At 56.8% G+C, this 15,066-nt stretch overlaps 10 protein-coding genes across 10 annotated transcripts in view; 3 read left to right on the forward strand and 7 right to left on the reverse strand.

Annotated features, from left to right (window-relative positions):
- SPRG_19519 (hypothetical protein) overlaps positions 1-326 on the reverse strand; it is a gene marked incomplete at both ends in the record, with an annotated part of 660 nt that extends 334 nt beyond the window's left edge. Inside the window, one exon of the mRNA XM_012342380.1 lies at positions 13-326. Coding sequence (XP_012197770.1) covers positions 13-326 — 314 coding nt within the window. The remainder of the gene's footprint in view (positions 1-12) is intronic.
- A 2,302-nt stretch (positions 327-2,628) lies between these two features.
- Positions 2,629-4,450, forward strand: SPRG_03619 (hypothetical protein; the record flags this gene model as incomplete). The annotated part of the gene is made up of 3 exons (XM_012342196.1): positions 2,629-3,555; positions 4,249-4,352; positions 4,402-4,450. The coding sequence occupies 3 exons, from the start codon at positions 2,629-2,631 to the stop codon at positions 4,448-4,450; spliced, it is 1,080 nt and encodes a 359-aa protein (XP_012197586.1).
- Positions 4,451-4,593: 143 nt separating this feature from the next.
- On the reverse strand, positions 4,594-5,875 carry SPRG_03620 (hypothetical protein; the record flags this gene model as incomplete). Its single annotated transcript, XM_012342197.1, has 7 exons — positions 4,594-5,143; positions 5,194-5,345; positions 5,394-5,457; positions 5,511-5,560; positions 5,604-5,637; positions 5,691-5,791; positions 5,835-5,875. 7 exons carry the CDS (start codon positions 5,873-5,875, stop codon positions 4,662-4,664), a joined length of 924 nt encoding a protein of 307 aa, XP_012197587.1. The 3' UTR covers positions 4,594-4,661.
- Positions 5,876-6,106: 231 nt separating this feature from the next.
- SPRG_03621 (hypothetical protein) lies at positions 6,107-6,815 on the reverse strand. The gene has a single exon (XM_012342198.1). The coding sequence runs from the start codon at positions 6,747-6,749 to the stop codon at positions 6,162-6,164; it is 588 nt and encodes a 195-aa protein (XP_012197588.1). The 5' UTR covers positions 6,750-6,815; the 3' UTR covers positions 6,107-6,161.
- A 239-nt stretch (positions 6,816-7,054) lies between these two features.
- On the forward strand, positions 7,055-7,849 carry SPRG_03622 (hypothetical protein). Its single transcript, XM_012342199.1, has 2 exons — positions 7,055-7,411; positions 7,593-7,849. Exons 1-2 carry the CDS (start codon positions 7,124-7,126, stop codon positions 7,716-7,718), a joined length of 414 nt encoding a protein of 137 aa, XP_012197589.1. The 5' UTR covers positions 7,055-7,123; the 3' UTR covers positions 7,719-7,849.
- Positions 7,850-8,397: 548 nt separating this feature from the next.
- On the reverse strand, positions 8,398-8,904 carry SPRG_19520 (hypothetical protein). The gene has a single exon (XM_012342381.1). It carries the CDS (start codon positions 8,806-8,808, stop codon positions 8,506-8,508), a length of 303 nt encoding a protein of 100 aa, XP_012197771.1. The 5' UTR covers positions 8,809-8,904; the 3' UTR covers positions 8,398-8,505.
- Positions 8,899-10,778, reverse strand: SPRG_19521 (hypothetical protein). Its single transcript, XM_012342382.1, has 6 exons — positions 10,184-10,778; positions 10,011-10,132; positions 9,857-9,960; positions 9,519-9,809; positions 9,383-9,474; positions 8,899-9,323 (listed from the first exon to the last, which is right to left on the reverse strand). The coding sequence occupies exons 1-6, from the start codon at positions 10,732-10,734 to the stop codon at positions 9,017-9,019; spliced, it is 1,467 nt and encodes a 488-aa protein (XP_012197772.1). The 5' UTR covers positions 10,735-10,778; the 3' UTR covers positions 8,899-9,016.
- Positions 10,779-11,362: 584 nt separating this feature from the next.
- On the forward strand, positions 11,363-12,032 carry SPRG_03625 (hypothetical protein). The gene is made up of 5 exons (XM_012342200.1): positions 11,363-11,405; positions 11,516-11,563; positions 11,612-11,718; positions 11,764-11,855; positions 11,906-12,032. The coding sequence occupies exons 1-5, from the start codon at positions 11,379-11,381 to the stop codon at positions 11,983-11,985; spliced, it is 354 nt and encodes a 117-aa protein (XP_012197590.1). The 5' UTR covers positions 11,363-11,378; the 3' UTR covers positions 11,986-12,032.
- On the reverse strand, positions 11,947-13,681 carry SPRG_03626 (hypothetical protein; the record flags this gene model as incomplete). The annotated part of the gene is made up of 6 exons (XM_012342201.1): positions 11,947-12,173; positions 12,218-12,671; positions 12,716-12,913; positions 12,960-13,077; positions 13,126-13,365; positions 13,409-13,681. The coding sequence occupies 5 exons, from the start codon at positions 13,679-13,681 to the stop codon at positions 12,358-12,360; spliced, it is 1,143 nt and encodes a 380-aa protein (XP_012197591.1). The 3' UTR covers positions 11,947-12,173; positions 12,218-12,357.
- Positions 13,682-14,242: 561 nt separating this feature from the next.
- On the reverse strand, positions 14,243-14,998 carry SPRG_03627 (hypothetical protein; the record flags this gene model as incomplete). Its single annotated transcript, XM_012342202.1, has 3 exons — positions 14,844-14,998; positions 14,704-14,788; positions 14,243-14,651 (listed from the first exon to the last, which is right to left on the reverse strand). Exons 1-3 carry the CDS (start codon positions 14,965-14,967, stop codon positions 14,243-14,245), a joined length of 618 nt encoding a protein of 205 aa, XP_012197592.1. The 5' UTR covers positions 14,968-14,998.
- Between the last annotated feature and the right edge of the window lie 68 nt (positions 14,999-15,066).

Raw genomic sequence — 15,066 nt, forward strand, 5'->3', positions numbered from 1 at the left:
CAGTGCGGGCACGTGTTGCGGCGCGAGAGCCACTCGCGGATGCAGGCGTGGTGGAAGGCGTGCTGGCATGGCAGCGCGATGCGGTCGTCGTCCATCGGCGACATGCAAATGACGCACGCGTCGTCGGTGGGGGCGGCCTGCCAAGACGGGAGCTGCGCAAGGATCGTCGTGCTTGCGGGTGTGTACGCCTTGAGGTGCGGGCCAACGTACGTGACCATAAAGTTGGCCCATGTCGTCGACTCAAAGACCTGGATGACGTTGGCGACGTTGGCGCCAGGCAGCGCCTTGTACTGCACGTTGACGTTGATGTGGACGCCCTTTGTCATGGTCGAGGCGAATTGGGAAATGACCATTACACAAGACAATGGTCTGGTCAAGGAGTATGTAATCCTGGGCTTCATTAGTTGAGGTCACCCATCCGATAATCTTCTATGCCACACGTTTGCGAGCACTGTCGCCGCGCGTTCCGCGGCCTCTTCGCGCGGCGCCGAATCTCAACGCAGTGATATTTGGCCGTATCCGTATCCGGATACGATGCCAGGATCATCCTTATACTTGTGTTTGTATGCAGCGTACAGTGTACGAGGCAGTGTATTTTTCGGATTGCAGCGCGCGCGCTTTTTCTCGATAGTGTATGTAGGCCGCTGCACAGCGTTCCACCCTGTTCCAGTCGTGAAGAGAGAAGCTTGCCTATCATCGGCTCCAAGGAATCAATGACGCGTGGGAGAGAGCACCGGAACAGCACTCTAGTCAACAAGAAACCAGTCTGTCCCAGGAGTAGTAGCAGCAATGCACCTTGCGCGACCAGAGCGAAGTAGCGGGCCGTAATGCTATCGACTGTCGGCATTACGTGGCTTGCGGTACACGCTCCTTGCACGGTGGCGTTGCCAACGCTCGGCCTCCTTGCACTTACGAGCCGTGGCCACTGTTGGTTGCGCACTGGTTCCAAAGTACGCCATTGTATTGGCACTTCTGAGCTGCCGGATGTTCCATACGAAGTGTCATTGACGCGCTGCGATTGGCGAGCTACGGTCGTCGTGCTTGGTCTTGTGTGGACAGAAGCGTCAGAACCAAACACATCTGGTGCGTGCGTGTCTGGTCTGGCGCCAGACGAGATACTCACACGTCCCAGTGCTCCACGATAACACAGAAAAGGGCCGCGCTCCAAATGGCAAAGCACGGAGGACATCTGTACCTGTAATGCTCGTGCTCATCTCTTCACACAACGACCCGATGTCGTGTTGGACCCAACACGTCAGATCCGCTGGCGTCGGTTTGTCCGTCCAGATGTGCGAGGTGCACTTGACACAGGAGAAAAATGTCAACATGGATGTGCAAGGCTACAACGTCATTTGTTCTCAAGCCCTTGCGATGGCTCGTACGAAGGGGTCTCCGGTCCATCCACACTTCCTTGTCATTGACTCGTCGGTGGTGGTAGCGATCCACGACCAAGATGCGACGAATAAGAAGCATGACGTGACCACAACTCTATGCAAGCATAGCAATGTCTATCGAGTACTTTGGCTGAGGCACCATCACTCAAGGCGTGATCGTTGCAGTCACATTTTCCCGGTTCCCTTCGATATAGGGTGTCGTCTTTGTGCTGCATCGTTCGTCGTCGCAGTCGCACACGACATGGCAACGAATGTGCAATGTCGCGCCATACTAGCAAGCTACGAGCAGCTTCCCGCTGCTGTGTTCGCCATCAATGCAGCTGCCTAAGCTTATTACATGCTTGCACGCTTGTCGCGCCCGTGGAATCATTGCTTGCCACGTCGTTCAATGCTCTCCGCGATGACCCTTGGTGTGCGCGCTACATATACCTTGTTCATTCCACAATCTCGAGCCACGACCGCAAACGCTCCTCGCTTGACGCACCGGCCTGCCGCACGAGCGCATTGGAATGGCCACCATCTTTGTAATTGCTTGTAAACCCTTCGGCGCCCCCGTTCGCTAAAATTACGGATCATCCGTAAATTTTTCAAGAACTCATTTCAACAGCAACAGACCAAGAGTCGCGTGCGTCGAAGGAGCAAACAACCCGAGCTCGTCGTCGAACCGAAGAGTTCGGGTTGTGTGCTCTTGTTTACTTTTATAACACTGCTCCACCTTCAGGGAGCTTTGGATTGGCATGGCTGAAAAAGTGAAAGGGCTACAACGAGATCCATCCTACAAAGTCTTTCATGCTTTGAGCCTGCAAAGCAACGAGAAACGATAGTTCATTTGCCACCAGCACACACACAGCTGCAGTAGTGCCTGCTAGTAGCAGTTCGGAGCCAAATTCGTCAAGTTGGCCGGAATTTTTTTTTGCCACCAGCAATCAGATAGGCGACAGATCAACTCGACTCACTTGAGCTCACTATGGCACGTCAGTCCTCACGCGACAACTTCGGGCACCATATATGAGTCCGAGGCCGCGACAATTTGTTCTGCGGCTTCCGTCCGCAACCGACGCGGCGTCTGCGACGCGAACTCTCTTTTGCTCGAATCGAGCAATAGCGCTCGCAACGCCCAATCAGCGACGCGCGAACAATACCTTGGCCAATCCACGCGCGCGCCTGCGATCTTTCGATCCGCGGCTTCCAACCTGCAGCTCTGACACATTCCGCAATTTGCTCGCTGAATAACATGAAGTCGACTGCTCTGATTGCACTCTTGGCCGCCACCTTGGTGAGCGCGCAGCAGCCCGGCCAGTGCAAGGCGACGCCCGACTGCGCGAAGTTCGGCGATGGCTACACGTGTGTCGCCGTGCAGTCAGCGATCGCGGGCATCACGCTTGCGTCGCAGTGCGTCATTGGCACGACCTGCGGCGGCAACACGCCCGGGAAATGCCCGACGTTCAGCTCGTGGTCGTCCAAGTTCCAGAAGATCCAGCCAGTCTGCGCCTTCACGAACGTCACCAACTGCGTCAACCCGATCAAGGATGGGACCACGGCGGCATCGACAAGCGGCTCCACTAATGTCAACTGCTACCAGGCGACGTTCACGGCCAACAACGACTCGCAGATCGTCAATGGGATCTACAAGTGCGTCGACTCGGGCCTTTATGTCTCGCAGAACCTCGGGGCCATCCAAAACTTGACGACAACGCAGATGGACGCGTGCGCCGGCAACACGTCGACCAGCGGTGGCGCCTTGTGCAACGGCCACGGCACATGCGCGCCGACGATCCCCTTCTCGAGCAAGTACCAGTGCCTCTGCAACGAAGGGTACTCGTCCTCGGACAACTGTGACGTCGCGACGTCCAACGTGTGCGACAGCTTTGGGAGCTGCGGCTCGGGCAACTCGTGCGATCAAACCTCCAAGCAATGCAGCTGCACGTCGGGCACCAAGGGTCCTCAGTGCTCGCTATGTGACTCGACGGCCCCGGCCTCGGACCAGTGCAGCGGCAACGGCGTCTGCAACACGGAAGGCGTCTGCACGTGCAACTCTGGGTACACGGGCTCCCTTTGTGCCAAGACCGCTGCGGACACTGCTGGCAGCACGACGGGTGAAACCAACAAGAGCGGCGCTGGCACCCAAACGGCGCTGTCACTCGCGGCGGCTCTCGTCGTCGTCTTTGCTTCTGCGCTTTAAATCGCATTTCTGACGATCCCAATACATGATTCTTTGCAATTTGAATTGCGCTTCTCGACCGGCATCATCGATGGACCTCGGTCCATTCGCATCCATCTCTTCCTCTGTCCAGGCAGCGGCGGCGATGCAGGGCGGACCGACCGACCCTCACGAGCGGAGGTAGCATCGGTAGATAGAAGCTCAACGGTTCTCGTCGATGGTTCTCCTCGGTCCCTCTTCGTTTCAGCAACAGTCGAAGGCCGTCGACCACTGCTGCCATCTTGGCGCAGCGACGAGGTGGCGCCATCTTGAGTCTCTAAAAGGACATACCGGTTGTCCGTATACGCGCGTCCGGATAGGCCTGTGACAACGGATGCACCATTTGATTGGCGAACAGCGCATTTATATTAATAGCATACTATTTGTATGCAGGTGGGTATATGCGCAATAAAAAATACAGCGCAAATAAATACGGTGACATCAATAGAAACATCCTGCTATTTTTAAAAAGGAGCGAAATGCGGCGGCGCAAGTGGTTGGTGTGGAATGATGGCCCGCTTTCACTGGCCAGAAGTATAAGTCCAAAAAGCATTCCTAGTTTTTCCTCAAAAGCTCGAACATGGTACGACCGCGGAAGCGCTCCTGGCGCAGGAAGAGATGAGGATGATGGCTCATGATGCTGCTGCAATGTAGCCTTCGCACAAGTCGTTCCGTACCAAGACCATCCTCGCCAAGAAGATGAAGCAGAACCGCCCGATTCCCCAGTGGATTCGCCTCAAGACGGGCAACACGATCCGGTACAGTCGCAGGTGGTCTTTGGCATGCGATGGCTCATCACTCGTGTAGCTACAACGCCAAGCGCCGCCACTGGCGCCGCACCAAGCTCGGCTTGTAAGCGCGCAGCGAATCTGCAAGGCAAGCGATGCGTCGTCGTTAACTTTGATGAATGGGGGATCATGGACCGTCGTTCGACTGACACCCGAGTCTCTCATTCGTCGCTGTTGGACGCTGTACTTTGCCATGCTTGCACTAGCTTTTGGGGAATTATCAACTTCGTAAGACGAGTGGAGAATACAATGATTCACTTTTGACTGCGAAGCAGCTCTCTACTCCGCCAAGCTCGCCGACAGAAGCGCAAAGAGCCCGTTTGGGTTGTCGACGTGCACCCAGTGGTCCGACTTGGGCAGCAAATGCACATGGACACGGTCCCGCGACGGCAGCGCGTCGAACCGGTCGAGGACGGTTGGCGTCCAAAACTTGTTGTACTCGGCGCGGACAAAGTGGATCGACGTGGCCGGCGGCGGGTGCGCCAGGATCGGCCAGCAGTCGGTGGCAAGGAACGCCTTGAAGAGCACGTCGATCACCGGGAGATCCATCTTCCACTCAAACTCGTCGGCGTTGGCGGCCGTCGGCTTGAGGTTGGTCGTCATCCACTGCGCCTGGCCCGTCTCGAAGCCCTTGGCTTCCAGGACAGCGACAAGCTCGCGCTTGGACTTGATCGGCAGCGGCACGCTGAGGAGCGCTGGAAGCACGTGGTCCGTCGAGCTAAAGCTGACCTCTTGCGTCCGCGCCACGTAGTCGGTTTGTGCTATCGTACTAGGATCTAAAACTCGGATCCAAGGACGCTTGGGTGCGTACCGCAGCCTGGCAGGGCGTCGAGGACCCATGTATCGCGGGGCACGCTGCGGTGCTGGCGACGGCACGCGTCGAGGTACGTCAAGGCCACCTTGCCGCCAAACGAGTGGCCGGCGACAACGTCCGGCGTCACGCCAAGCGCGTCCGAGAGGTCGCTAGCGACCAGAATGATCACCCACGAGACAGATTGCTGGTCGACGTACATGACGTCTTGCGCGCACGCGCCGAGGTTGTGCGGCGGGCTAAACGACGGGCTCTCGCCGTGGGCTAAGAGACACAGAGCCGAGTCGATCGACGTCCACAATGCAGCGTAGGAGTACCGCGGTGGTCAATCGCGACAACTTGCCAGTTTGGGTACGTGTTAACGATGCTACAAGCCGACCATGGGGCTTCTCTTCTCGGTGCGAACGTACCGTCGGCAGAACGTGCCCCAGTTGCCCTTATTGCCTAGTCACAGAGATCGGCCATGAGGTTCGGTGCAGCGCGAGCGTCTATCGCACCAAGAATGCCATGCATGATGAAGATGGTCTTCTTGGAGGCATCCAGCGTCGTACCGCCCACGATCGTGTGGGCGAGCGTGCTCTGCGTCCGCGCCGCAAGGCTAGGACCAGGATGAGCGCCATGCGTCAACCTCGCTGTCGTACCGGCCAAGGCGCGTCGGCTTCAAGGGTCCGTGGCGCAGCATGTTCGGTCTCGAAAATAACACACCAAAGCGACCTTGGTGCAACATATTATGTTTAAGAGGTTCTCGCGCCCCATGGAATCCGATATGGCATGTCGCACATCACACGCCAAGATTTGGCGCCGGTCACCTAACAAGCAAAGCCTTGTCGATCGACATGCGCAGATACTCGTTGGCGGCTGCTCGACGATGGACGAAACGCAGAGACGTGCGTCTTGGACATGCAAGAAAAGCTTATGGTAGTTGATTCGGGTTGTTGTTAATATATCACAGGACAGTATTGGAGGTTTTAGCATACTTTTTGCTGGTACGAGTACATGGAAATAGGGAGCGAAGACATGTCGACAGACTTGGGCGGGATCTGGGCCTTTGTCGGGCCGACCTCGTCGCGGTTCGAGGCCGAGAGCGATCGTCGTTTGGTGAGGAACTTGCCGCGGAGCGAGCCCTTCAAGAGATCGTAGAGGTAATGGTACTGCGTGCGAAAGTACGCTTCCTCTTCGTCCTCGCTCATGTTGAGCGACGCGTGCTGCGGCTCGCGCCAGTAGTGTCGCTGCCACGAGTGGATCGCGTTGCCCCACTCCTTGCGCTCGGCGTTGGATGACGCCGAGAGCATAAAGTTTTCGGGCGTCCCAATCGGGTTTTGTCGGCCGTTGACGAGCTGCGTGCGGCAGACGCTCACGTGGAAGCTGTGGTCGCACTGGTACGCCTCGGCCGGCGTCGCGCCGCGGATCTTCAACTTGGTTTTCGAGAGGCCAATCTCGTCAATGAACGCGCCGTGGCGCTCGTCGTAGAAGCGGACCTTGCCGTCGGCGAGGACGACGTACACGATCTCCGAGACGGTGGACCCATGTCGGATAAGGTACCCTTCCTTGGACATGCTCTTCGTTGGCGGCGAATCGGCAAATACGCTCCCAACGCCAGACGTGACGCAAGTCGTAGTCGAACGTGCAGCTTGCGTGACACGCGCACCGGGCCTTTCTGATACGAACCTTGCACTTTGTATACCGCACCTATTTCCCGAGATCAGCGGAAAAGACAGCGCGGCTCGCCTTTGCGCCGGTGTCCGGATAATCCGAAAGCCGGAGTATGCATTGTAAGAGGTTTTGACATGCAAGAAGAGAGGTAGGGCTGGGGCGACCGCGGGTTGGCTGGCACAGACGGCGCCGAATTGATTGGTTTGGAGTTGGGGACCGTAGGCGCGAGTGTCAAGGCGTTTTCACTATTGGTAAACGCTCATTTTCCCCAATTAAAATGTCCGACAAGGCTCCCGTCACCGTCCGCACGCGCAAGTTCCTCCGCAACGCGCTCCTCGCGCGTCGCCAGATGCTCGTCGACGTCCTCCACCCGGGCCGCGCCAACGTCCCCAAGGCCGAGCTCCAGGAGAAGATCGCCAAGATGTACAAGATCGCCGACACCAACACGGTCTTCCTCTACGGCTTCCGCACGGCCTTCGGCGGTGGCAAGTCGTCGGGCTTCTGCCTCATCTACGACACGGTCAACGATGCCAAGAAGTTCGAGCCCAAGTACCGCCTCATCCGCGTACGTTCTCTTTGCCTCTTGGTCATGTCGGCAGACGTGGCATCGTCATTGTTGTATCTCTCTCCTGATGTGATGGTGCATGATGATGATGCTGATGATGATGATGCCACGCACTGCGTCCTGTCCAACGCAAGATACTCCATGGACAGATAGGCTCATGCGCGTTTGTTTCGTTTCGTAGCAAGGCCTCAAGGACAAGGTCGAGACCTCGCGCAAGCAGATCAAGGAGTCGAAGAACCGCGGCAAGAAGGTCCGTGGTGTCGGCCGCCGTATCGCTCGCCACAAGGCCGCCAAGGCCAACAAGTAAGCGTTCGTTTGATCCGATTCGCTACCTGGGGAGCCCGATCGTTTACTGTTGGGAGCGTTGCCGCGGTATGCTCACTTGTGTCATTCTATCGTATTTGATAACATGATGTGGTCGACCGCAGTGACAACCTACTTGTTTCTTCTTGCTCGACGCATCCAGCATAGAAGGCGACATATCTGGTGACCTGGATTTAAGAAATGGGCTAAACATACGAGCATGGATGCGAACATCGTTGTTAGCAATCTCTCCTACCGGTATGGCGATGGCAGTCAATAGTGTCCCGTGCCCACCGCATGGCACGAGCTCCCGACGTGACGCAGGCTGGCCAAGAACGCCGGCTTACACGCCGGGAGCTCCGTCCCATGAGCACGGGGGCTCGTACACTGCCATCACCAAATAAAAAGGTTGCCATCATCAACACGTTCGCATCCGAGATGGTTCGTCCGGCCGGTAACGGGTCCAAAAAGGCGTCCAAGTGCAAAGCGTGCCCATGATCGGTAGCTCAGCTATACTAGTAGCTTATATGCATCTTATTGATCTTGGTGGCGCGGGAACGAGTGCTGGTGCCACGCCTGTGAGCCACGCTGGTGTATCGATTCGATCGCGGTAAGCTTCTGTTGCTTGTCCCTGCATGTCCGCTCCCGAGGTAATGGTCGCTGCACGAAGAGGACGCAACATATTGGTCATAATCATCATCCATTGAACAAGCCTAACACTCTAAATCTGTCTGTATACGCGGGCGCGGCGCGAGTGCCCAAAACGCGCCGCACGCGCGTCGTGGTCTATGCTACTGTATGACGCAGCAGCCGCCGTTTGGCGGCGTCGGCGGCGGTGGCGCATGCGTCGTCCTCGAATAATGCGTCTGCTTGGAGTACGTGATCTCGTGGAGCGGCGTGCCGCTGTCTTGCTCGTCGACGAAGACGATCTTCCGTCCCGTGCGCGGTCGGTTCCACGGGTTCTCGTTCATAAACGAGCTCGACTGGCGCAAGCCCTCTGGCGTCTCACCCTCGACTGCTCGCTCCGGCGTCTCGGTCCTCGTCTCGTCCATGGGCGCGATTGTGAGTGCTTGCTCGGATGCGACTTTGGCCATGTATCTTCGTCGTCCTTAAGCGCGTTCCATGTACTGCGATTCGCGACGAGTCTTCCGTGCCGTCTCGCTTGCGCCGCTTCAGCAAATGAAACCCGCTATATTTGTCGTTCATGCTGCGAAAACGCCCGCCTAATTCGAGGGACCCAACAGCTTTTTTACGTAATGCCGTTATTGCGTGCTTGCACGCGTCCAGCAACGATCACACTTTTTAGATCGCGTCCCGCGCCGCCACGGTCGTCGATGTCGCTTCGTCGTCCACGTCGTCGTGATGAAGACTCGCGTCAGTCTCCGTGTCGGACGACTCTTCGACGACGACGAGCTCGACGTCGCCGGCCTTGGTACTCGGGCAGTCGGCCTCGGACGACGGCACTTGCACCGAGTGCGCGTAGAGCAAGCTTGTCCGCGTCGGCCGCCAAATGATCGAGACGACAAAGACGACGCAAAAGTTGAGCGCGCGGCTTGAGGCCCAGAGCACCCACATCCAGTCCCACGAGAGCTCAATGCGCTTCGAGTACCTAATACAGTACGATGCTATCAAGTCCCATCCACGGGTCATGGACGACGGCGGTCGTACACGGCGTTCTCAAACACGGTAAAGAGAAACGTGATGGCCATAAAGGTCACGAGCACCGTGAAGAGCGTGTCGTACATCTTGTACTTCGCCGACTAGAACGAGTACCTAAGTCGACGACGAGGATCCAATGTCGTACCTGTCCCGTCGCACGAAGCGTCTTGCGCGTGAGCATGAGCGAGGTAAAGATCCAGCCGGCAAAACACCCGTCCGTCGCGGTCGCGAGGAGCTCCCAAACGAGCGGCGGCGAGACATCACCCGCCGACTGGTTGGAGAGGTGTGTGATCTCCAACGCGCCGGTCGAGACGACGTAGCAAAGGCCGAGACCAGTGACAAGCGATATCTCGGCGCACGTGAGGGACGGCCGCGCGATCCCGTAGCCCAAGCAAATGATCATCGTGAGCACGCGAGCAATGAGCTTTGAAAACACCTACGTCATTCATAGCAAGACCTACTTCCATACAGACAAGGACGCACCTTGAGAAGTGTCGAGGCAACAATCATCTTTGGGTAGGGACAGCAGAGCGCTTCGCCCGACTCGTTCAGCGATGCGTAGGTCACATACCACAACAACGTCTCCACTAGAGCGACCATACATCAGCATCACGCGTGGATGAGAGGGAGCGCATACGTGATGTGAGTAGCAACACGAGAAGGATAAAGTAGTGCAAGCGGATGAGCGTATGGCGATTCCGGAAGAGCAGCACGAGAAAGACTCCGTCTGCAACGAGGTACGCGAGGCAGAGGCTTCCGCTACACAACAGACGTCAATACGGCCACCGAGTTGGTACTAATGTAGCATACCTGAACGGGAGAAGGCCCCACATGAGCCCCGGCAAATAGCCGTACGGGTTCTTGAACGCAATGGCGGCGCGCAGATCGAACGCAGCGCTGTTGGGGTTCTCTTCAAAGGGCAGGTAGGTCGCTGGTTCCGACTCGTTGCGCTTGGGCCGAGCGCACGTGACAATCACGACGGTCTGGACGCCGGTCGTCGCGACCACGAACGCGTCCTTCCCTTCCATGACGGTCGAGTTGTCGGCGGGGAAGAAGAGCTGGCCCGTGAGGTTGGACGTGTTCATCTGGCTGTAGTCTTGGCTGCAGTAGTCGTCGGGCGTCTGCATATTGTCGTCGTCGGTGTAGATGACGACGGCGACGGCGTACTCGGACGTCGGGTCAAGCTCGTCCTCGATCGGTACCGCCAAGAAGTCGACATGGACCCACGAGTCGGCGGCGGCGTCGCTGCGGAACATGCGCTCCGAGGCCTTCCATCCGACCGCAGGGCCATCGACTACGTGGATGGAGGCCTCGATCGTCCAGAGGCAGGCGGCCAGTACGAGGAAGATACCGGATCGCATCCTTCTTGCGCTTCCTTTCCCACGACAGTGCCCCTCCCACAACATCGACCGACTAAAGCAGCTGGTTCGACTAACTAATCCGTTTGCCCCAATGTCCCAAAATATCATTCCTGCCCGCCTGCCTTGTAAAGCGAAAATGAGCTCGAGCCTACGCGACCGTTGCCTAGCCATCATTGCCTAGCAATCAGTGACCTTGAGCAGCGGTAGAATTGACCAATACAGTGCATTACGATAGATACTGCATGCAGTTCTGTCAGATTCCAGCAACGTTAGTTAGTTGAAACAGTCGACTATATTCTGGGATTTTCCTTTGAGGTTGGGTTTTTCGAACGCAGCTGGTTTGTGGCCCCAGTCGGCTGATTTGAACAAGGCCTGATACTGGAATGTGATAGACGGTTGCAATTGGTGGATTTTCAACAGCTATTTCAGCCAATCCGATGACGCCAACGTCATTTGGCCAGTTGGTGTCTATTTTTATGACCACCGTCCCCAAATTTTAAAACAAGTCGAACGAAGATATATTACACTTTAAAAAGCAAAACATGACAAATGTATAAAACAATAATTATCTGGATATTATTATTGTCATCATTGATATTATTGTGGGTCCCACCGCAGGCCATAAGAAACGGAAGTCGGCGACGATGCGAGGGCGGTCCGAGTACACTAAGGTGAGCGAGGAGGTATGGATGTGCTGGTGGCGGAGGAGATGATGCGTAGCGCTGCATGCAGATGCATCTTCCTAAGGCGAGGGCTCCATGCTCATGCTACATCTTCGTAGCCCGACGATGAGGAAGCATCGTTCCTCAACGAAGGCCAAACTCAACAAGTACGTCGACAACCTCCATGGCCGCATCTCTGACGATAACGATGCTAGATGGAGATGCACAAGCAAGACGAAGAGCTCGGCCAGCTGCACGACGCAGTGAAGCGGTTGGGCGACATGAGCAAGAACATCAGCGCCGAGCTCGACACCCAGAACCAGTACGTCTGAACCGCTTCCACGCCCATGTTCATGGCCTCTTGTAGCATGCTGGACGAAGTCAATGCGGACACGGACCGCGCTCAGGACAACTTGGACGTCATTACGCAAAAGACGCGCGAGCTTGTCAAGCAAGCAGGTACCTTAGACCCTCCCGACGATCTTGGGACGCTCATTGCGCCACTGCAGGTGGAATGCAGAACTTTTGCATCATCATCGCACTCAGTCTCGTACTGATTATCTTGACCTACTTGGTCATTATGACTTAATAACTCTTTCTATTCGCCCCCGAGTAATGCTACGTGAGTTGGTTGAGGAAATTCTCGAGCGGAAACTCAATCTGCCGCGCAATGCGTTCGACAAACTCGTGGTCCGCAAGACAGCGCAGCTTGATATCGTCGAGGTCGTCCAGCGACGAGACGCGCTGGAGCAGTCGCATCCGGACGAGTACGTTCACCTAATACACACGTCAGCAAGTCAGTGGAGCGTGCCAAGCTCTACGTGGTTGAAGACATCGCTGCGCGAGAGCGTCGTCGAGAGATCGTCGGCCTCGAGTCCGAGCGTCGCTGGTGGGTCGTATTCTTCGAGAATGCTCGAGTAGATGGCGAGGAGACGCTGAAGCGGAAACACTTTGGGACCGATCAGCTGTTGCGGGATTGCTTCGGCTTGTTCTTGGTCATCTTGCGGGCTCCGCTGCTGCCGCCGCCCTTGCGCCGCTTCTTGCTCGAGGCCGCAGTTGAAAAGTACACGGCGTCACTCTCCTGCGGGTTGAAGGACGAGAGGTAGCTCGCGAGCACGAGCATGAGGCAGCCAAACGGGAGGTTCACGCGCTCCGTCGTCGTCGCCTCGGTGTGGGACTCGATCGCAGTGTTGCGGTGGTACAAATGCTGGAAAAGGCTCTTGGCCCGAAGTTGTGTTTGGTGCACGAGCTGCTTGTGGGCCGCCTTGTAGGAGTCTACATTTCGCATGCATTCTGCATTTTGCAACACCAGGGCGTACCGGCTGTCGGGTCGTGACCGCCATCGTCCGGCGCGTGCTCGTAAAAGAGAGGGAGGAGCTGGATCACCATGTAGCGAAACTCGATCCAGTCGTGGCAGTCATGCTCAAAGAGCGAGTAGAGGTACTTGATCCATGCGCGGAAGAGTCGCTCGTGTTCCCAGAGCTTGAGCTGGTCGACCAGAATATCGCAGATTTGCTCTACGAAAAAAAGGATTGGAGCGACTCCAGAACGAGTCGTCGCAACCTTGCGTGTACAGAGGAAAGTGGACATGCACGGGCACGAATGGCAAAAGCAGTCGCTCCAGCGTGAGCGAGATCCCGCGCGTGACAAGGACGAGCGAGAAGCGCATCTTCATACCAAGCTACGGACATGCATAAGCACCGATACATGAGTATAGGATAAGATCGACCTCGTTGTTGAGGCGGCAAAGACTGCGGAGGAGGTCTTGGAACCCGCGCGTGAGAAAGTGGTCGATGTTGTCCAGCACGACGAGGACGTTGGGGACGTTTGTCGAGTGGAGGCCCGTCATGATCTTGGAGAGGCACTGGACGAACCCGAGGAGGTTCAGGTTGTGGTACCCATCGCCCGTGGCCTTGGACTGGAATATCGGGAGCGGCTCGTCCGGCTGCGACCGCGCCAACGGATCAATCTAGGTCCCATTCAGCGCTTGCGACGAATCAATCAAAAAGCACCTGGCGCAAGATGTCGGTGAAGACTTGACGCCGCGTGTAGATGGTCGTGCAGTCGACGAAGGCCGTGTACATGGCGTGGTTGGCCTGCTTGACGGCCTCCAGCGCGGCGCGCACGCAGCTGCTCTTGCCCGTCGAGTTGTAGCCATGCACCACGATGACGGGGTACCCAACGCTCGTCATTGGCTCGTACATCTCGGAGCTCGTCGTGTCGACGTCGGGCTCGCCGCCCATGAGCGCGACGAGCTCCGCGAGTTGGGCCGCGCGGCCAAGCATTATTGCTCTTGGTGGCGGATAATGCTCACAACCGGACGGCCGGATAAATGGCGAGCACAATGCGATCTTGCAGCTTCAACTCGACAAGTGCAAGTGCAATTGCAGGCGCCGCCGCAGCTTTCGGCGCCGACTTGTCGACTAACTGCAAACGACACAGTCGACTGCGTCAATCGTGCCTCACCGATTGCTCCGTGCCGCAAAATGACCGTGAGCCGTCAACCATGCACCGGACTCGGCTAGAAACAGACGTGCCATGCAGCGTATTGCAGGTTGCTCCGTGCGAATAGTCTGATCGACACCTACCGTGTCAGTCACACCTGGATGGTAGCGTACAATGGTATATACTAATACAAATGAGTTCTCATGCCGAGGCTGAGTGGCGCCACCCCGTGTGGGGAGGCCGCGTTAACAATTCGATCTCGCTGCTGCAGCAATGTGGCCGTGTACCGTGGCGAAGTCCGAACGAGTTGCTTTGATATTGCGTGCGTTCATTGTCGTTTTTACCTCGCGTGCAACAGCAATGGGCTCACACATGGCACTGGCACTCAACTCAACTGCGCGTTACATCAATAAGCTCTTTTTGCATGTTGATTTGCCTCGCTCGTCACAGGTCACCATCGCCAGCTTACTCGCCGCCGCGAGCCACGCGTCGTGTGTTGCCTGGTTGAAGAGCACGAATTCGATGGCGTCGTATGCATTTTCACCCGCCGCCTCCGCAAATTCCAAGCACGTTTCAAGTGCTGTTTGCGCTGCCGACTCGAGCGGGTAGCCGTAGACACCGCAGCTAATGGCGGGAAACGCGATCGTCTTGCAGCCGTACGCATGCCCGAGCTCGAGGGAATGCCAGTACGCATCCCCAAGAAGCTTCGCCACGGGTAAATTGCGGCGGTACACGGGCCCGGCGGTATGAATGACGTACTTGGCGCGCAAACAAAAGGCCTCGGTGATGCGAGCTTCGCCCACGGGACAGCTACACGATCAGAAATGGATCTCGACACGCGCAAGGTGGTCGATGGACGAACCGAACGTGGCGTCGCACTTCAGGAACTTGCATGCACGCTTGCAACAACTTCGGACCCGCGGCCTTGTGAATAGCACCATCGACACCTAGTCCAGCATCCGAAATCAGTACACGGGGGTTGCACACCAGTCGTCGGCTGACCGCTGCCGCCAAGCATGAGCTCGTTGGCTGCGTTCACGATGGCGTCGCCTTCCCAGCGCGTGATGTCGCCGAGCGACACAATGAGCTGGCACATGGGCGAGAGCTGGAACGTCGATGGCTCCATGGAGGCAATTTTAAAATGATCAACCCGACACGACTCGCTCGGGGCTGATTGTGACAACCAAAGCGAAAGGGCGACTTGATTGTTCATGTTGCTTCCGGA

Source organism: Saprolegnia parasitica (assembly GCF_000151545.1).
Source record: "Saprolegnia parasitica CBS 223.65 unplaced genomic scaffold supercont2.9, whole genome shotgun sequence".
In the NCBI taxonomy this organism is placed as follows: domain Eukaryota; phylum Oomycota; class Saprolegniomycetes; order Saprolegniales; family Saprolegniaceae; genus Saprolegnia; species Saprolegnia parasitica.